Source organism: Eurosta solidaginis, chromosome 3, assembly GCF_040869045.1.
Source record: "Eurosta solidaginis isolate ZX-2024a chromosome 3, ASM4086904v1, whole genome shotgun sequence".
Lineage (NCBI taxonomy): Eukaryota > Metazoa > Arthropoda > Insecta > Diptera > Tephritidae > Eurosta > Eurosta solidaginis.
In genome coordinates, this window is record NC_090321.1 from 4,493,730 (window position 1) to 4,516,236 (window position 22,507).

Below are 22,507 nucleotides of genomic sequence, written 5' to 3' on the forward strand. Positions count from 1 at the left end.
TGTTTCCAGGTCAAAAACAACATTTCGATGTCGCACATTGGGGACGAACTTTTCGAAACCACCTACATATCACAAATATTACCCGATTTTAATCATTGTAATTGAATTCTGAAGAGATACATCGCCCGATTTTTAAAAATAATTAGAAAAAAAATTAAGAAAAAAAAAACAATTTTGCAAAATGTTCTTTAAAAAATTGTTTAAACAAATTAATTTTGCAAAACGAATGTCAATTAGCAATACCTACTATCTCTTAAAGTGTATATCATTCTCTTAAGTATTGAGCAAAAATTGTATGTCACGAAAGTGATACATAAATACGTATTATAATATAAAGTTCTGCAAAGAATAGGCTATTTTGCAACAAATTGTTTAATAAACGAATTAAATTGAAGAATAAAGCGATGTGAGTCTCTTCAGAATTCAATTACGAAAATTTCTGTGTAAACATTGTTGCAATCGGTTGATTTTTCGAACCTGTAAGTGGTTTTGAATTAAATTAGTGCTTAATCCCCAATGTGTGTCGACGTCCTTGGTCGTATTTGCCCCGCAAAAGTATCTAACACATACTTGAAAGCATCCTTATTAAGTCGAAAGTTTTTTTGAACCTAAATAAGAAAATAAGTCATTAAATTTTACCACTTTTAAGTTCAATTTCTTACAATTCGTCACTCATCTCAAATGGAATGGCTATTGATTCCATTATAATAGACAGCTATAATTTGTCTGTTCGTTGGGTCCAGTTATATGCCAAAGCAAGCTGCCGGAGTAGAGGAAGGTGAAGAGAAAACGTAAACAATCCTTGCGGAAAGAATAAATAAATCTTTATAAAGCATTTTAGGCCAGTGCAATGAAATTAGCATCCGTAAAATTCAGAAAATTTCAACTATATTCGTGCAGGAATCCGTTTTAACAAAACTTGGTGGCCACGGCAGGGAATTGGCCAAAAGAACGACAAAAACACACATACAATTATGAAAGCACTTCACTCAAAAAAATATAACACTGCGGCAATATATTCTATCGCTTTTTTTGTAGAAAATGGCGTGGATAATAAAATATAAACGTTTTTCAGTGTTTTTTACAAATTTTCTTTAATATATTTTGTTCCAATGTTCACACATTCCGTACAAACAGCTGATTTCGAAAAATCTTTTGCTCTTCCTCTTCTCGTTACGATTCCGTCGTAATGCAGAATACCCAACTTCGATTAAAGCGGACCGTAGAACGGGAACGTAATCGAAATGCAGAATAGGGGTGATAGTTAGTATAAAACAAAGTCACTTTTTCTGTCCCTATGCCCCTTTCAATGCTTAAACCTTTAAAAATACGCAACGGATTTTGATGCGCTTTTTTTAATAGACGAAGAGTGATTGAAGAGGAAGGAACCGATGAACATATTTCGCTGAAAATGGGTGGAGGGGTAGCTTAGAACCAGGAGACAGACATAGGGTAATTTTTATCCCGTTCTGGCTAGGGTCTTGAGATCAAAACGTGGACCTGGGTAATCCTGGGATATGTTTGTACAATATGGGTATCAAATGGAAGCTGTTTATGAGTACTTTAATACGGGGTATTTTTCGTACCCCTGGGTGACTAGGGTCCCGAGATATAGGCCAAAACATGGACCTGGTTACCCTTAGACAGTGTTTATACAATATGGATAAGAAATGAAAGCTGTTGATGAGTGCTTTAGTACAGGGTTGTTTTCATAACTATTGGTGACTAGGGTCTCGGGATATAGGCTAAAACGTGGACCCGGGTACCCCTAGAATGTGTTTATAAAATATGGATAACAAATGAAAGCTGTTGATGAGTGCTTTAGTAGAGTGTAATTTTCATACCCCTGGGTGACTAGGGTCTCGAGATAAAACGTGGGCCCGTGTACCCCTAGACAGTGTTTATACAATATGGATAACAAATGAAAGCTGTTGATGAGTGCTTTAGTACAGGGTTGTTTTCGTAGCTATTGGTGAGTAGGGTCTCGAGGTATAGGCCAAAACGTGGACCCGGGTACCCCTAGAGTGTGTTTATACAATATGGATAACAAATGAAAGCTGTTGATGAGTGCTTTAGTAGAGGGTAATATTCGTACCCTTGGGTGACTAGGGTCTCGAGATATAGGCCAAAACATGGACCCGGATACACATAGAATGTGTGTGTAATAGGGATATCAAATGGAAGCTGTTGATGAGTGCTTTAGTAGAGGGTAATTTTCGTACCACTGGGTGACTAGGGTCTCGAAATATATGCCAAAACATGGACCCGGATACACATAGAATGTGTGTGTAATAGGATATCAAATGGAAGCTGTTGCTGGGAGCTTTAAAGTAATTTTCATTTTGATATTCGATTTAGTCGCATCATCCTGGCAAAACTGATAAATATGCATACGAAGCCGAAATAAAGACATGAATTAATAATACCCACATAACTATTTACATATGTACGTCCTATTCGATTTGCCTGGCAATAAGGGATGAATAAGAATGGGAAAAACTTGAGAGAAGAGAAAAGATGGAAGGAGAAGGAGACTGAGAAAGAGATAAAGTGGGCCGAAAATATAGATAGATGAAGCGAAAAGACGGAGGGAGGAGTGAATAAAAGGATTAAGAAATAGTGAGGGGGGGGGGGGGGGAGGGCTGAGTTAGATGGAAAACGCTTATTAAAATTTATGTAGATAGACCAAATTTAGGGCAGAACAACGTCTGATGGGTCTGCTAGTATGCGGGGTATTCCATCCCATTTCGACCAATTTTGAACCCGACCCCTTTAGAATTGGCTGAAAGTTTTTCTTCTTTTTCTAGCTTACGAAAGACGTTTTTCATAATTTTGTTCAAATTTTTTCATCCAACTCAAAAAAAGTTATGAATTTAAAAAAAATACCGTTTTTGTTTTCAAAATGCTATAACTTTTTCAAAAATTGACCGTATGGGATCTTTTTTTTTTTTAATTTGTTTTTAAGTGTACTTTTCGGAAAAAATACAAAAAAATTTTTAAAGTTTTTTTTTTGTAATTTTTCAGTTTTTCGAGATTTTTCGAATTTCGCCATTTATTATTTTTTTTTTCTCATAAAAAACTTCAATCAATTCTGCAATCATCCCCACTAATACCGGAATGGGCCGATTATTATTTTTTTTTATTTAATTGAATTGAATTGAAAAGATCCCAAACGGTCAATTTTTGAAAAAGTTATAGCATTTTGAAAAAAAAACACCGTTTTTTTTTTAAATTCATAACTTATTTTGAGTTGAAACCAAGATGAAATCAAGATGATCCACCGTTTAATAATCCAAAAATTCCATCACACATACAAAGAACGGAACGACATGTTCAATTGCTAGATAGCGTTTCCAAATGGGTTATACCGGAAAATGTAGAGGCTGTTATGGCGACGGCGGCGAAATTGCCCAGACTGGAAAGTAAAAAAGACTTCAAACAATAATTTTTTTTAGTTTCTTTTCTATAACTCACGTAAATTAACTTTTTTCATTTACATATGGCCTGACTAAATAAATTTCTTAAGAGAAAAAATAGATATTATTATAAATAAATAATAAATATTATTATAAATAAATAAATAAAAATAAAGAAAAAACATAGGAATTTCGCTGATTTTTTCATGTAAAGTGCAAAACCGGCGATTTTTTGAAATGTTTGTATGGTGAACCCCCACTGCCACTGGCATCGGTGGGTCGGGACTCCAAAGTTAGTGGGGGTCGGTCAGACATTTGGACTCGATTGGAGCACTCTAAATGGGTCAAAGTGGGATTTTTCAATATTTGCCCCTACCCAGAAGTTCGACCCAAATTGGAGGACATCAGAAGTTTCTTATTTTGATCCCTAGAATATGATTTTCACAGAGCAATGGGCGATTTTTTGCCTCCCCACAAATCGACCCGGCCTAATGTATACATACATGTTCATGCTCATGATGAGCGTAAGATAAACACATTTTTTTTATTTTACTATTCGAACTATTCGAATAGTACTACTATTCGAATAATAAGGAAATGAATTTGAATAAATGGAAGCGAATAAACGAATTCAAAGGTCGAATAAATATTATTCGAATTACGAATACTTGGCGAATAAGGGAGTTTATTATTCTAAAAAATTTTATTCGAAAAGTCCCACCCCTACTAAAAACCATATACATATTGTAACGAATTTACTGCAATTCCGCTTATTTGCAACCTTCTGTTAACGTTCGAATCACTAAACTGTTGAATAAATAACTCCAATATTCGATAATGCAAAATGATCTTTATTGGACTACTTACTTCTACTGCTCGACAGATAGCGTGCTTAAATCAAAACTGAATGCTGATTCTCAGCTTTACCTCCTTTTATACTCTGTGATTTCTCGTTCGCATACTTCTAGGCGCTTCTATTTCTAGAATTTACTAGCAGCTATAAAATTACCAGCTATAACATAACTACAGATGCACGTTATAGCTTCTCATATGCGCGTGTATATGTGATTGCTACTTCCACAGATAATTGCCAACTTTGAGGGTCATCTCAGATAAGATATATGCATGTGTTTGTGCATCTCTCTCCGCTGCGTGTACGTACATATGTGTAGACATAATTATTGATTCGTTTATGTAGATACAAGTGACTGCCTGCTTTATTTTTGTTGTGGCTTCATTTACTTAGCATCAGACTAGTGATGTGAGTATCACTTAGTGTCACTAATATTCGTCACACTGCCCTCCACCTAAGTCTGATCGTCCCTATCAGACAAATCTCTCGATCTAACCGCTGCTAGCCTCTCGAAATGAACCACCCTTCTATTTCGTGGTTTCCCAATTGTTTGTATGCGGTAGATGACATCACTGATCCTCTTTAGAACTCCGCACGGGCCTTCGCAGCTGCACCAAAATTTGAATGGAACACCTTTCCGCCGGTGAGGGTTGTATAGCAGTACCAAATCTCCCTCCAAGAAACCTTCCGAATTATTGTTCTTGTCGTACCTGTGTTTCATCCTACTACTCATTATCCTGGACCGTTCCCTGGCACTCTGTTGTTTGACCAATGAACTACTTCGTAGAGCTTGCGCTTGACGGATTGGCTTTGCATAATCAGTATCGTTCAGACGCTTCACCGCAGTAGTGTGCCCTGGCTTGAAACCACCCTTGCATTCTTTCTGCGAAATTCTTTCCTTCGTTTTATTGCGTCCGTTTGGGTTTGTCAATGCCAGTGTTTCTCTCGCAGGTACTTTTGATTTCGCTTTATTGGGCCCATTCGATCTATCAACCTTTACCCTTGACTTTCGTGGTCTTTTTCGAGTCTTCTCCACCAGCAATCGCTTACTGCTGAACCCTTGGTCAAAACTGAAGTTAAGTGGCACATCCTTGTTCTTATACTGCATATCGATCCTGATGTCATAGTCAACTAAGAAATACACTCCCAATATGACTTCATCAATGATCTCTGCCACAAAGAACTTGTGTAGAACATTGACCTCCTCAATTAAGACTTCACATACCACTCTCTCCCCACCTAATAGCCGCGACCGATCACAAATTGTCAACAATATCCTCTAACGGGAGTCCAAGGAAACTTGCTGTTTCGACAGGGGTGGACCATAATGAAAGGGGTGTTAGAGGCGTTGGTTCCACATTACAATTAAAGAGATTGTTGGTGTCATGTGCGGAAACATTGCAAGCGAGGCATACATTTTGTATGTCGGGGTTGATTCTGGATATGTAAGAGTTTAACCTGTTAGAGTATCCAGAACGAAGTTGAGCCAGGTAATGGCTTTACTCTCCTGTTGACCAAATCAGATCGGATCAAGGAATGAGATGCGCCCGTATCGACAGTCAGTACACGTTCTATGCCATCCACATTTCCTCTGACGTTAAGACCACTCGATTTTCTTCCAATTTGCGAGACAGATATCACAGGACATTCAACAGCTCGAGCTAGCTCTCGTTTTTTACATCTGGCACGCTGTTGCTCATCTCCTCCCGCTTTGTGTTTACGGCCACCCAAGTTGGAACTACCAGGACCGGTGCTGCAATGACGTGCAATGTGAATTGCGTTACCGCACTTGAAACACTTCATAACTCCCGCATTTTTCTGTTGTAACCTCTTCAGTGCTTCCAAAATTGTGTCTTCCCAGTCTGGCCTTTCCACTTCCACGCGATAAGTTTTGTACGCTGGCTTACTCAAAAGTGAGGCTGTTTCCTGAGTCAGTGCAAGCGATAACGTTTTAGCAAATGTTAGTTTTGGATTCGCATATGTAGCTCGTTTCGTTTCCACATCTCGTATGCCATTTATGAAGCTCTGGATTTTTACCCTCTCGGTGTATTCCACGGGTGCATCCGCATTTACTAGATGGGCCAGTCTTTCGACATCCGACGCAAACTCCTGCAAAGTCTCATTCCCTTTTTGGTTGCAATTTTGCAACTCAATTTGATATATCTGTTCCTTATGCTCGCTTCCGTAACGTTTCTCGACAGCGGCCATCAATGCTTCATCACTGTTCCTTTCGTACTCTGGAATAGTCTGTAAGATTTCAGCTGCAGGCCCTTTCAATGCCACGAACAGTGCAGCAACTTTATCTTCAGCATTCCAGTTGTTCACTGCAGCGGTCTTCTCAAACTGTAGTTTAAAGACCTGGAAAGGAACAGAACCGTCAAAGGATGGTGTTTTTACCTTTGAATTACTCGCTGAAACTGCTGGGCGATTTAGTTGTAACTGCTCCATAAGACCTTTCAACGCTTCTATCTCGGCATCAATTTTTTCCTCGAGTTGTAAAATTTTTGCATCTTGCTCAGTTTCGCAAAGAGCTGCGACAATACCTGTTCCGAAATTTGTGTCGACATTTATACGTGCCGCTTGCGCTTCCAGTTGAGATGACATATACGTCTTCTGTTCTTCCAATTGAGATGACATTTGCGACGACATTTCTGAAATGAGTGCCTCCTGCGACTCCAGCTGAGATGCCATTGTCGATGTTTGTGCAGATATTGTGCTCGTCACTGTCTGTGGTGTTTCGTTTTTTTCTTCCATTTTTGTTGTTGTGTTGTCGCTATCAGAATGAAAGGCATACTTGTCAGCATTGATTCCTTCAAATACCATAGCTACCCTTAGTCGTCTTTGTAGCTGGCATTTATTGCCAGTAGTAGCCAATCCACGGGGTTCCAACTCCTTCAGTAGCTGGATCGTCAATTCACTCAACTTTGCCATGTCCAAGTTGTATTCCCAATCTTCGGAATTTATTCAACAATTCCTCTTCTGACACCAATTGTAACGAATTTAGAGCAATTTAGATTACTTGCAACCTTCTGCTAACGTTCGAATCACTAAACTGTTGATTAAATAACTTCAATATTCGATAATGCAAAATGGTCTTTATTAGACTACTTTCAAAATAACAGATAGCATGCTTAAATCAAAACTGAATACTGATTCTCAGCTTTACCTCCTTTTATACTCTGTGATTTCTCGTTCGCGCTTCTTGGCGATTCTATTTCTAGAATTTACTAGCAGCTATAAAATTACCAGCTATAACATAACTACAGATGCACGTTATAGCTTCTCATATGCGCGTGTATATGTGAGTGATACTCCCACAGATAATTGCCTACTTTTGGGAGCATCTCAGATAAGATATATGCATGAGTTTGTGCATCTCTCTCCGCTGCGTGTACGTACATATGTGTAGACATAATGATTGATTCGTTTATGTAGATACAAGTGACTGCCTGCTTTATTGTTGTTGTGGCTTCATTTACTTAGCATCAGACTAGTGATGTGAGTATCACTAACGCCCCGATTCTAGTGTGGTAACAAAATTTTTCACCACGGTAACGAAATCATGTGGCAACACCCTTTTGGTATTCTACCCGCTGAAGTAGCCGGATAATTTTTTACCAACAAAAGCAGGTGGTTAAATCGAAATAACCACACAACAGCTGTTGTTTAGAAAAAGGCAAAACTGAAAAATAAAGAATTGTAAGCGCAAATAAGTAAAGATAATAGTAAAAAGTGTTGCCTCTTGCTATACATATTTGTTTACATTATGTACTTTCACAGAATAAATTACAATAATGTACCTATGTAGAAACTTATCATGCATAATTTGTATATACACATCGTCCCGTTTATTTCGTTAACCTCGTATCTGCAAGTGAGACATTTTCGGTAAAGCGAACAGGGTTGCCACACCATGTTTTCATTTGGGACCAAAATTCATCGAAAAAAATGACAAAATTTTTGTTTTATTTTATTAGTATTAAATACAACATTTTTAGGATATAAAATTTTACTAAACATAGTGAAAACTTTCCTTTAATTCAAGCTGAACAAGCAAATATATGTGCATGCAACCAAAAATGGTGCTATATTTTGACATAGGATAAGTCTATGTCTTTCACGTTGTGAACCTAGTTTTGGTCAAAAGCTCTTGGTTCTAGCATTATGTTATTGATTGCAATGAAATAAAATGTATAGCGCAGTTAGGTTTTAGTAAGAAACAGTTCAAAATTTGCGTTCTGGTGTTGCCGAACTATGTATGTGGAAAACTCAGTAAATCATAAAAGAAACTAGGCAATTTTTTTACTGCTATTTTTATAGATGCTTACTTTTTCCCTTAACGTTTAAACTTCATATCAGAGCCTAGATTCAGTAAGTATGAGTTTTGATCCCAGGCCTCAGGGGTTCTGCTAGCACCTACGGGAATAATTTTATACAAAACATTTCTTCCGAAATCAAATCTCTTTTGTATTTGCTTTCTTCTGTCTTGGAGTTAAAATATTTCTTGTGCCAAGATACATAGTTTTCAATTACCTTGCGTGGCTTAACACCACAATAGTCCTGGAATTCCTTGAACTCATTGAGCTGGGTGAGAAAGATTTAAATATTAACGTGCCAATAGTGTTGTATAACCGATCGAAATATCTAGCCGTTATTAATATTATTATAAAACAAGAGTTTTTTTTGATTAGTCGGGTATATCATCAACAATTAACGACAATGTTTTTGCCAACATTTTTCTTTTTAATGCCTGGCATAAATTATATCCTAGGTGAAATGTTATTGTTCTGGTACATTTTATTGACTGAGCAATTTTTTATGGTGAGAGTTCCATTGAAGTAAATTCAAAATTATATGGTGGCTAACGAAAGTGGCGAATTTTTGGGCAATATTGTGAATTTTTACCTGAGTGAAAAAGAAGGAAAAGTATCAATCGTGGCTACTGCCTAAAAAGGACCAAATGGGGTTGGAAGGGACCATTTTTGATCAAATGGACCAAAGTGGCAACCGTGAAAGCGAAGAAAACTACCTTTCAAATTTCTCCACAGACACTGGTGAGTTTTTCGGTGATGACAGCGTTACCACTTGGGCCAGAATCGCAGATAAAAGAACTGGTAACGATATTCGGTTACATAATGTTCTGGGTACTATTTTACCGGTAACGCTCAGAATCGGGGCGTTAGTGTCACTAATATTCGTCACAATATGTAATACTCCTATATTGCTAATAGAAAATGCTCGCAATGTGTTTTGAATTCGAAATCAAAACAAGACAGCCTATACAATTTTTGTGATTGTAGCAGCAGAACAAGCCAACCTAATATAAACGCACGCAAGTCATTTTCTGTCAAAAATGTCTCATGAACATACAACTTGTATGAGAGCAACTGAAATTGAATTTGCTGCGTGAAAACCTAACTCGATTTCCAATTTTTGTTCTGCGTGACATTTAGATTTGACGTTTGCACACATGCTTTACATTGTCCCAACGCATGCTTATTTCGGTTGGGGCAAAAAACGCCGGTTGTATGCGTGCGCTAAAAAAACGCAGTGCGGTTTTATTAGGTTGGCTTGTAAGTGTGACAAGAAAAAATTTTAATTTAGGTACATTCGATTATTGAATACAAAAACGTTTAAACAGCAATATATCGGCACTCTGATGTTTGGAAATGTACCTAGCCTTACATATATGCTAAAAACAAAACAGAAAAATTTTACTAGAAATATTCGCTCAGTCCATAGAATTTCTTGACTTTTTGATGTCAAAGAGGTCCCAAGGCAGTTTGGTGGATATTAGTCTGTGGGTATACGGCAGTTTTCCGATTAACAATTGGTGCGTCTTGGGCCTAAGTGCACTGGTGCTTGCACCGGTGGCCACTCTGACCTAACCTAATCTAGCCTTGAAAGTTGAAAATTTGTATCTAAGGGACAAAATCTGGGAACATTAATCTTCTGCAGCTTCCTGTATTCTGGATTCACTTTGTTTGCAATTTTACAATCGGTATTTTTTTACACTGCACCGAAGCTTTCTGCGAATGGATTACAAAAAAGATGTTAATAAAACTTTGAACTTGAAGAATCAAAAAATCAAAATATATATTTTTTACAAGTTTCCAAAAATTTTCCAAACATTTTGCCACAGTTGGTTATAATGTTTACGAAAAATAGAAATATAACAGTTTCTTCCTTTCTTTCCCCCAAAATTTTTTTTAAATAAAACTACTCCTATATATTTGTGGCGTGGTTTGTACTTCCTGTTTTTATCTAATGTTATAAACTCTTCCTAATGTATCCATGAACTCCCTTTTGGCTTCTGTAAAGTTGCTAAATAATTATTAAACAAAGAAGTATGTCTTACCCGTGACAGGTGCAGAGGAACAGTTGTTAAAAGTTGCTTTATAATCGCAATTGTAACTGAAATTTATTTGACCAATGAAATGATTTCGAACCTTTGACACATTTTATTTATGTATAATATAAAAAGAAGTCGCTGAAATGTGAAATAAGCGCTAACCTCGAGAACGGTTGGACCGATTTCGCTAATTCTGTTTTTTTTTTTTTTAGAATATTCCTTGAGGTACGAGGATTGTTCTTACGGAGAAAAAAATTCTAAAAATTGCCTAAAAAAGTCTAAAGACTCCACTTTTGTAGTAAAAAATCATAAAATTTTTGTTTACACAGCTATAAATTTAAAACGAATGGATCGATTGGAATATTTCTTCTTTGCAATAAATTTTAAAATATTTACCTTTGTTTTGCATAAAAAAATACTTGATTCCTTTCTTATATCAGCAAAATTGTTTAAACAAAAGTAACATTTTTACCAAAAATGTAGTGCGTATGGTTGTTCGCTGTCAACTGTGCGTGCAAATAGCTTTTGAGTGAGGCATGATGCGACACATACTACGTACATATGTACATTAGACTGGGTCGATTTATTAAACATCCGCCATCGATTTTTCATTTGATTGCAAAATTTTCATATATAAATTTTTTTTCAAAAAACTGTTATCGACAACGTTTTTAGCGGACATTTTTGGGTCGGACAGCGTATACATATGAAATTATATATATAAAAATGAATGTCCGTTTGTGTGAGGCTTATAGAATCAAAAAATAGCCGGTCGATTTTGTTCAAACTTTCACATAAGTTTCGTATACCTCACGTGGTGGTTTGTACATAGGTTTGGTTGCGATCGACGCACAGGGTCTCGAGATATAGGCCAAAACGTGGACCCGGGTACCCCTAGAATGTGTTTATAGAATATGGATATCAGCTGAAAGCTGTTTGAGTGCTTTAGTAGAGGGTAATTTTTATATCCCTGGGTGACTAGGGTCTCGAGATATAGGCCAAAACGTGGACCCGGATACCCCTAGAATGTGATTATAGAATATGGATACAAATGAAAGCTGTTGATGAGTCCTTTAGTAGAGGGTAATTTTCATACCCCTGGGTGACTAAGTTCTCGAGATATAGGCCAAAACGTGGGCCCGTGAAAGCCCAGCCAGTGTTTTTACATTATGGGTATACAATCGAAGCTGTTGATGAGTGCTTTAGTAAAGGGTAGTTTTCATACCTGTTGGTGACTAGGGTCTCGAGATATAGGCCAAAACGTGGATCAGGGTAACACTAGGATGTGTTTTTACGTTATGGGTATCAAATTAAAGCTGTTAATGTGTGATTTACTACAGAGTAAATTTTATTCCACTGGGTGACTACGGTCTCGAGATATAGGCCAAAACGTGGACCCGGGTACCTCTAGAATGTGTTTATAGAATATGGATATGAAATGAAAGCTGTTTATGAGTGCTTTAGTAGAGGGTAATTTTCAGACCCCTGGGTGACTACGGTCTCGAGATAAAGGCCAAAACGTGGACCCGGGTACCTCTATAATGTGTTTATAGAATATGGATTACAAATGAAAGCTGTTGAGTGCTTTAGTAGAGGGTAATTTTCATACCCGTGGGTGACTATGGTATCGAGATATAGGCCAAAACGTGGGCCTGTTAACGCCTAGACAGTGTTTTTACATGACCCGGATACCCCTAGAATGTGTGTGTAATATGGATATCAGATTAAAGTTGTTGCATCAACCTGGAAAAACTGATAAATATGCATGCGAAGCCGAAATAAAGACATGAATTAATTATACCCACATACCCATTTACATACGTCCTATTCGATTTGCCTGAAATTTGGTATAAAAATTTGCCTATATTAGTATTTACGATCCTTTTTTCCGGGAAGTAGACCAGAGGCGGACTGGGACTGGGATTAGGACTAGGACTGGGATTGAGACTCGAAGTGGGACTGGGACTAGGACTCGGAATGGGACTGGAACAAAATACATACCACCCTCTGGGACTGGCAATAAAGGATGAAGAGGAATGAGAACTTGAGAGACGAGAAAAGAGAGAAGGAGGAGGAGACTGAGAAAGAGATAGAATGAGACGAAGATGGAGATAGATGAAGCGAAAAAGGAGGGAGGAGTGAATAAAAGGATTAGGAAAAAGTAGGGAGGGGGAGGGGGGTGAGGGCAGAGTTAGCCGGAAAAATCTTATTAAAATGTATGCAGATATACCAAATTTAGGGCAGAACAACGTCTGCCGGGTCTGCTAGTAGGTCATAAAAAAAACCTTAAAAATAAAGTCGAAAAAAAGTAAAAAAAAGTGAAATTTAGCAGGCTCGAAAATTATTTTTTTGGGTATACGTAGTGGAACTTTTTTTCACTGAGCCCAAATCCTATCGAAAAATCGATGGCGCGACTTCGGTTAACTTTCGTCCATACAAATCGATCCACCCTAATGTACATAGCATTCGCTGCGTTATTTAGCTTCGGGCGTAGGTTTATAGGATGTATGGATGTATATATTGTGGCGAATGTTGACAGCAGCATAAATGGTTAAGATGCATACATCTATTGAAAAATACTCTTTCGTTACAAATTATAAACAAAAGTTCAATTTTATGGTATTGTCACGGATATTAGCATCACTAAGCAGTTAGATCGGGAGATTTGTCTGATCGGGACGATCAGACTTAGGTGGAGGGCAGTGTCACTGATATTAGCATCACTAAGCTATACCATCACTAAGGCGATGCTAAGGCCATGCCGAGCAGTATTCACATCAATAATTCAATCATTATGTATCTACATGAACGAATAAAGAATTGCGTCTACACATATGTACGTATACAAGCATCGGAGCGGCAATGCACAAACACATGCATATATCTTATCTGAGTTGTCACAAGAGAGAGCAATAATTTGTGCACGTAGTTGTGGCTGGCGATTTTGTAGCGAAACTAACTAGTAACTTCTGGAAATAGAAGAGCTTAGATGTATGCAGCGTAAACTATAAAAGTGGCGCAAGCGAGTAAGAAGTAATTCAGTTTGATTTGAGTTGTCAAGCAGTTGCAATTAAGACGATATCTAGCGAGCAATAGCAGTATTATTTTGAATAGTAGAGTTTCATTGAGCTATCAATCAGTGTGGTTATTAAGCAAGCTATTCGTTGCACAGTTTGAGTGTTATTGTGAAGTACTTTAATAAAGGCCATTTTTCCATTATTCAATATTGGAGTTATTTATTCAACAGTTTAGCGATACGAACCTAGCAAAAGGGTAAATAAGAGGATTTCGTTACAGTATATTTGTATGTATGTATATGCTAATGTCTGTGCACTAAGAAGACTTAATCTCCAATATATTTTGTATGCTAATTTGTATGCTGATCGTAAAGACCAAATGATTGAATATTAATTTTTTATATTTTTTCACGGCAGTCCTGTGTTTTTTCACGAATTTTCTTATTAATATTTGTTCGTAATTTGTGTAAGCTGTGCTCATAGTGAATTAATTTTATCATAACAAAAGTGAAGTGAAGTGAGAAAGAGAGAAAGGCAGAGAGAGGAGTGAATAAAAGGATAGAAAAAATTAGTAATAATAAAAACTTCCTAAAAGTTATGCAGATACGAGTAGATCAAAGTTAGGGTAGAACAAAGTCTGCCGGGTCTGTTAGTTCATAATATAAAAATATTCATAACGGTTGGACCGATTTAGCTATTTCTTTTTTTTTTTTTTTTGAGTATATTCCCTGAAGAACGAGAATGATTCTTACGAAGAGATAAAATCTTTCCAAGAAGTGGACCAGAGACCGATCCATTCGAATGACTTCTATTCACAGTTCGATTTGCCTGAAATTTAGTGTATAGGTAGACCTTTGCATAGATTAGTATTTACGAAACTTTTTTCCCAGGAAATGGACCAGGGACCGCCTGGGAGTGGGATTGGGATTGGAACTGGGATTGGGACTCAGACTAGAACTGGGTGGGGAGGTAAGAGGTAAAAACTTCTTAAGAGATATGCAGATAGACCAAGGTTAGGGAAGAACAACGTCTGCGGGGTCTGCTAGTTATAAATAAGTTCATTGAAGGAAAATTAATTACTTTGACATTATTAGACTTCCCAAAAATTCGGATATCTAAAAGTATTTAAACAAAACAAACTTCTTTCATGTATTCGCAGAGTTTTAACGATACACAACTTTACTAATGGATATTCTTTTTTGGTACACTCGTAACAATTATTAAACTTATAATTTGCAATTATTGTAAGATATTTTGAGCTGTTTTCGATAACAGCAATAACTGATTGTTAAATCTCTCAGCCTACCTATGCGGGTCTAGCATCCGATTTAATCAAAATACTTAATAGAGATGAAATATTGCGTGCAATTGTCCCATCCGTAACGATGGAACCAACCCATATCAAGTTTCGAGTTGCCAAAACAAAACTTATCCTTTATAAACTTTGTCGAATGATTGAGAACTTTTTTCTCGTTTGTTCCTCGACATAATCATGTGCTCGACTCTGCCACACAAAAACTCATAATCATCCAAGATATTTTATTTTGGTCTTTAAGTTATACTAAATTGGAAATTTTTTTCCAATATTCATAGGTTTGGAAAACGTTGATAATGAAACCGATTCGGATACAGAAAGCTTTCTTTACTCTGATATATCTGCAGATACATTTGTTTCGTTGAGCGATGTGGACGACGATGATGAAGAACGTCAAGTTATCGAACTCTCCAATGATTCAAATTATGATCGTGTTAATTTAGGTAAGTGAATATGATATGCTTGAACATGATATTTAATTGAGAAGGAGAAGAGTAAAACTACACTCAAACCAAAACCTACAGACAAAATTCGTGGGTCAACACCATCGCCCACAGTTTCTGAGGATGATAAAAGCGAAAGAGGGGATTCACCAATGAAAATATTATCAAAGCAGGATGATAAAACTACGGAAGGCTCTGCGTTGGAAATAAATCCAAGCGCAACTAATAAAAGTTCTGATACTGAAGTAGCAACAACAAGTATTCAAAACGTTCCAGAAATAACATCACCAATAAATTCTAAAACAAAAACCAAAAGTGTGGACAAGAGTCCTATTGTGAGTGATACGAATCTACTTGAACGTATTGATACAGTGCTTTCAGTGACCAATGCCGAAGAAGAAGATAAAGAACTAGAAACTGATAAACATACTAGCAATGAGGGTGTTGAGCTTAAAGTTGATGCCGAAATTAATATGACAGTTGATGAAGCTGAGGGGAGTATAGCGCCTATACCACCAGGCAGTGCAACGGTATATGACAATGATGATGCTGCTGCAAATACTACAGACGAAGGAATCCAAGGTGATCAACTTAAAACAAACAAATTAGAATTATTAACCAATGCATTATCTTCCGCAGAGCCATCCGAAGCGAACACAACTACAATGGATGAGGAAATGAAAGAGTGTCACAACGACGTAGGGTTGAATGCGGGAGAAGAAACCAAAGAGTGCGAAGAGGAAGAAGTTGAAGAATATGAAGAAATGGAGGAGGGTGAAATAGAAGAAGAAAAAACTGACGTAACTGACACTTCTAATGAAGTTAGCGATAATTTGGCCGAAAAGAGTAATGAACACCTCGAACAATTGCCAAGAGATATTGTTGAATCTGGTGGTAATGCTGATGTCAAGGAACCATCCACAGATATGCAGGAGGATAGTGTAAATTGTAAGGAAGATGAAAAAAAATCCCAAGAACCGGAAGCAGATCAAAATTTCGAATTGGAAACACTTGGCGAAAACGCAAATTCACAGGTTGAAAAAGACCTCTGCAACAAATCAGACGAAAATTCTAAAAAAGAAAATGAAAAGGAAACTTTAAATAAGATGAATAAAAATCTGGATGAGAAACGAGACGACGAACTTGAACAAATGGCCAATAGAGCTAATTCTAAAGGCACTGAAGAAGTAGAAACCGTCGAAGGGAATGAGTTTAATGAAGATACAGACAACCTGAAAGACGATGAGCGAGAAAAAATAAAAAGTCAACCTAAAATTGATAAAACACATAAAAACGATGAGGGAACTGCAAAAGAAGTCCAACTTGCAAATCCAATATCCGGGGGGAATAGTCTCCAAAAGGAAGATATTGAAGGAAACATGGAAATTGAACCAAAGAACGACGAGCCTGATAAAACAACTGAGGAAGTTTCGCTATGCGATGTCGAACAAACGATTGAAAGATCTGATAAACAAGGTGTCAAATCGAATAGTGATAATAAAGTCAGTGAAACGACCATAGAAAAAGAAAAAAAAGAAGATCAAACTGCGGAAGGTGAACGAAGAGTAGAAACAACTTCTGAAAAAAAAGTCGAATACGAAAATAACAGCAAGGGAAATGAAATCCGGGACGCTAAGTCAAAAGTAGAAATTGGGTACATAGATATAACAAACCATGCCAGCAGCTCGAAAAATCTGAAAACGCAACTTCTTAAAAATAGTAAGGGGGAAAAATTTGAAATTAGTTTAGAAAAAGAAGAAACGGAAAAGCAGAATATGAAAGTTATAAATGAATTGGAAGAAACCTCTAAAAGCGTTGGCGAAAACATTACGCAAAGAGAAACTGAAAATAAAGGAATTGAGGTTGAAAAGAAAGATGAACCAGCAATAAGCGCGAAAAATTCACAGCCGCTGCAAGGTGAAACAGAAACAAAGGTAGAAACCCCTAAAAAAACTAAAAGGCAGATAAATACCGGAAAAAAATCTCGGACTCATATGAAAAATAAAAAAACTGAGAGCAAAAACGAATATGATGGCAAAAAACCGGCGATAGAAGCTATTAACATTGATACTTCAGCAAACGAAATAGAAAATGGAGAGCAAATAGATATACGTTTAACTAAAAAAGAAACATCAGACACAAAAGACGCGTCTAATACAAAGAAAGCTGAGTTGGCCAAAGACGTAAAAAGCATTGCAACACCAGCTATAGTCAACACAAAAGAATTGTTACACGAAGGAAGAACGCCATCGCGTAAAAGGAAAACTCGTAAAGAAGAAATTAATACAAAAGAGGAATCAACAGTCATAACATTAATTACCGGAATGGATAAAACAGCAATTGAAACACAACAAAGGAAAACGGAATCTGCCGAACAAAGTTTGTTAAAGTTGGAAGATGGGAATAATATTGAGCACAGAAGCAGATCGCAAACTACTCAAGCGAAAAAAATAACAAAAAATATGGCTGAAAAGGCCAAAGTTTCGGAGAAACTGCCTACCCAGGAGCAAAAAGAAGATGAAACGTATGTGCATAATATTAAAAACACAGAGGGAAAGAAGCTAGATGAAAACGATATAATTTCCGTTGATCAAGGTAAAGTGATAGAAAATAAAGTAGAGAAGACAGATGAAAAACAACAACCACCAGAAAACTGTGCGGATACTAAAGTTTTAGATGGTGAACAAACAAAAGAAAAAGCGTTAAATCCACCATCATCGCCCAAGGCTGATAGAAGAATACGAGGGCTTGTAGTATCCCTGAAGAAAACAGATTTATCAATGGTGCTAAATGAAATGCTCGTACGTAATAAAGAAGAATCAATTGCGACAAAGTTGACAAGTGGTGCTGCAGAAGTTGAAATTCCCATGGCAATTACAACAGAAGTCCATGAGAAAGATGAAACAAAAGCCAAGAAAAATCTGGAAAACCTCGCAGAAAATCTTGGAGACTCCCAAGAGAACAAATCAGTTGAAGAGGAAAAGTCAAAAGTTCAACAAAGTGATATAACATCAAAACTTACCACTAAACACAATAAGAGGCATAAGAAAAAGAAGAAAACACAACGGAAAGAAATTGAAAGCATTAAAGATGGTAAACATATAGAGGAAGTCAGTGATAGGGCAAAAGATGCGATTATTCCTAAGCAAAATGAAGAACTTAAGGAAACGGTGGAAAGTAAAAATATCTCAAATTTTGAGAAGGATAATATCAATGAAAGCGAAATGGCGTGTACAAGTAAAGCTGCGGCGCATAAAATAGCGCTGAAGACGAACACGCGTAAAGCTAAAGCAATTGAAAGTGCATCGGATGCAAATACATTGGCTGAAGGTACTGAAAGTGTAGATGAAAAAGAAGTTGAGGATGTGAACGAGACTGATAAAGCGAGAGAAAACGCATCTGAAAAACCGGATACTTTGGAAACGAATACTAACGCCGCGAGACCTAAACGTAGAAAGGTGGAAGCTAAATTACATGAAAATGAAAAGAAAACAGACGAAAATCAAAAACAAAATATCGACACTACAACTTCAAGTAAAATTGCAAATAAAAACCTATGTAAGAAAGTGGAAACAAATGAGATAATTGAAAGCGCAGATGAAGCGAAAGAGCAGAAATTATTAGCTCGTAGTTCTGTTAAAGATGAAGAGATGAAGAATTCAGCGGAGTCTTCAAATAAAACAGATAATAAGAACGATGAAGTAAAAACGGAAGCATATGTAAAAAGCAAGCGAGATAATAAAACAAGGGCGAAGGGAAATGTTCAAAGCTCCCTTAGAAAGTCGGTTATTAAAACTGAAGCTAAAACTGGTGATAAGATAGAAGCTAATACAGACAATAGTAATTTCGGTAAAATCGACCAAGAAAAACATGAACCAGAGCTTAATTTAGCAGAAACGACAATATCAAGTGAATGCACAGAAGAGGAAACTCATAAAGATAAAAATAGAGATAAATTTCAACCAAAAAAATCTGAAGGTACAGGTGGAAAAAAATTGTTAGATCAGAGGCAGGAAGCAGAAGCAGTAATCGAAAGTACAGATGATCCACAAAAGGGCCTAAAAACAGTTAAAAAGGAATCAGAAAAAACGTTGCCTAAAAATATTGAACCAGATAAAGTAACAGAGGATGAAGATGAAAAACAAGAGACAATATTCGAAGCTAAAAGCTTAAGAAAAAGAGCGAATACATATTTGGAGAGGCCAGAGTGTAAAGATGTTACGCAAAGGCAGGTAGCACAAGCTTTAACAAGTAAAAAAGATGTTAATAAAACGTTCGATGCAAACACTGAGGCAGAACAAATAATTGAAGAAGAATTAAATAAAACGCAAGACAATGTTGTCGAACCAAAAATACTTAGAAAAAGGATAAATAATCCTTTTGACAAGCAGCCAGCAGAAGTAGAAGTGGCACATAACAAAGATAGTCCACAAAAAGAAACAACACAAGCTAAAAGTACTAAAAAAGAACTTTATAAATCGCTGGATAAAAAACTGGAGCCAGAAGTAACGGAAGAAAAAAATAAAATGGAAGAAAATATTGTTGAAGCAAAAACTTTTAGAAAAAGGTCAAACAAAACTCTTCAAAAAAATGCAGTGGAAGAAGCACCAAATACTAAAGATAGTCCACAATCAGCTAAAAGTACCACAAAGGAAGTACATACATCGCCAGATAAAAAAGTGGAGTCAGACGAAATAATGGAAGATAAAGATAAAACGGAAGGAATTATAGTTGAAGCAAAAGCTCTTAGAAAAAGACCAAATAAACTAACCGAAAGAAAAGAGGACCAAATGATGGACCACGAAAAGCCAGCCGAAGATTTAAAAGATGGTCAAGATAAAAAAGTGGAGTCTGAAGAGGTAATGGAAAATAAAGATAACACACAAGAAATTATTGTAGAAGCTAAAACTCTAAGGAAAAGAGCAAATAAACCTCTTGAAAAGAAAGAGGAGAAAAAGGCAGTTGGGGAAAGCACAGGAAAACCTCAAGAAAAGGATGACGAAGAACTAGCTAAAATCACAAAAAAATATTTAGATAAATCAGCAAACATGAAAGTTGATTCAGAAGATGTAATAGAAAGTAAAGATAAGTTGCCAGATATTATAGAACCTAAAGTTCTTAGAAAAAGAGGGAATAAGCCATTCGATGAGCAAAAACTAGCCCCCGAAGCCACAGACACAACTCAAGGAAGGGAATCTGCCGAAGATAAAACAACACAAAAGAGCGACAACAAATTGAAGGATAAGAATGAGGAGGAGAAAATTCTCATTGAAAATGTAGATGAATCTTCTGAAAGCACTGGCGAAGTTAAAATTATAGAAGAAAGCAACGCTAATTCGTTAGATAAAGAAACGGGCAGAGGAAACGAAAGTGCATTTAAAAAGGAAACAAAGAATTTTGCTGCAAAAACGTTGAGAGAAAGAACAAAGAAATCCGTAAATAAAACTGAACCAGTTATAGAAATTGAAAATACCATTACAAATTTGAGAAATGTAACAGAAGTTCAAGTAGGTCTAGAAAATATCCAAAGCAAGCAAGAAAATTATAGAGCTGTGATCGAAGAACTTAGTGAAAGTTCAATAGAAAAGTTGGCTACTGAAGCTTCTGAAGCAGAAAATAACATAGAAGAAAGTAAAACGACCACTGATTTAGAACCACCAAAGTCAATGGATGAAGTGCCGAAAGTTGAAAAATCTTGTGATGTAGCAACATTCAGTACCTCAACAAAAGCAGCATCGGAAAGCTCAGCTAACTTAGGTAAAAATGTGAAACCGGCAAGTTCTAAAAGTGACTCCCGAAGCACGGATAGCACTGTAAGAATGAATATAGAAAATAATGAAAACACTGCAATAAACGAAGAGCAATGTGAACTCAAGGTCAATGAGACTAATAAATCTAAAGACGATTCCAAAATACCTGGAAGTAATGCAGAAGAAGTCATAAGACCTGATGAGGGGCAAGGGGTAGAAGTCGCTCGCCATACCAATACACCAGTTCCAAAAGATAATGTATCAGAAAAGGAGTTAGATGTAAGTGTAAGTGGAAGTGGTGATGCAACTAGATCTCTACGAACTAGACATCTGCGCCAGCAAACAGAAGCATCAACACCATCTCCCGTGCACTCTACCGCGGCCGGCAGCGAGGATGATCATGAAGGTTCCACACGACGCATATTACGCAAACGCGGTGCTGATCAATCGCCCAACAATACAAATGGTTAATTTTTTTCCTAGTTATAACTTGTAGCAATGAAGTTATATCAATATAATTAAGAAATTTTTTTTTATTTCGTATTTACAGAACTTGCTAAGAGGGGGCTCAAAGCAACGACAGCAGCAAATGCAGTAACGATTGCACAAAAGCTTACAAGGGAACAGCCAAATTTGAATCGCGGTCTAACAGTGCCGCCAACATCGACTTTGTCGACAAGGAAGCGTTTGCGTGACATACCACCGCAGAACACAACTGCTGAAAAAAATGGTATACTATATATTTATGTGACCCGGCCTATGAAAAGGTGGCTTATGACTCAAAAAAGAAATTGCGAGAAACAGCTGTTAAAGATAAACAATACATTTCTTCACTTTCTTAGTAGTTTTTCTTTTGCATTATGGTCATACCCAAAAGGCAACCAAAAATGCAAAATAGCATAAATGAGATAAGTTCGTGTGTGTGTATAAAGAGCGATGTTTTTTTTCAATGCTGAAAAAAAAAAACAGTTTCTGACCGAAAAAAAAATCGTGTGAGTGCTCAGATTTAAAAGCAATGCTGAACGAGCAGGACGTGTGTCGCTTGTGAATAATGTCTGTCGAAGAAGAATTTAGCGAGTTTTTTCAAACATATTTCTGTGAAAACGAAGAGAATGATGATGATTCTTTCGATGATGTTGGTATCAATTACGAGGACGAACTACAAGCATGGTTCAAGCTGAAGGTCAAATGGAAGTGGATGAAAATATCATCTCCAGAACACTTCTCAGCAAGTTAGGATTTTCTAGTTTTCACCACGTGAAAGAGCGTCTCAAAAACTATCGAAACCAGAAAAAAAAGTCGGACATTTTTTTGAGTCATAAGCCACCTTTTCATAGGCCGGGTCACATATATTTTTAATA

At 36.8% G+C, this 22,507-nt stretch overlaps 1 protein-coding gene across 3 annotated transcripts in view; it reads left to right on the forward strand.

Annotated features, from left to right (window-relative positions):
- Su(var)2-HP2 overlaps positions 1–22,507 on the forward strand; it is a 72,963-nt gene that overhangs the window by 25,986 nt on the left and 24,470 nt on the right. For all 3 annotated transcript variants that reach the window (XM_067770494.1, XM_067770496.1, XM_067770495.1), the window contains exons 7-10: positions 15,232–15,396; positions 15,478–15,978; positions 16,036–21,612; positions 21,697–21,876. In XM_067770494.1, coding sequence (XP_067626595.1) covers positions 15,232–15,396; positions 15,478–15,978; positions 16,036–21,612; positions 21,697–21,876 — 6,423 coding nt within the window. The remainder of the gene's footprint in view (positions 1–15,231; positions 15,397–15,477; positions 15,979–16,035; positions 21,613–21,696; positions 21,877–22,507) is intronic.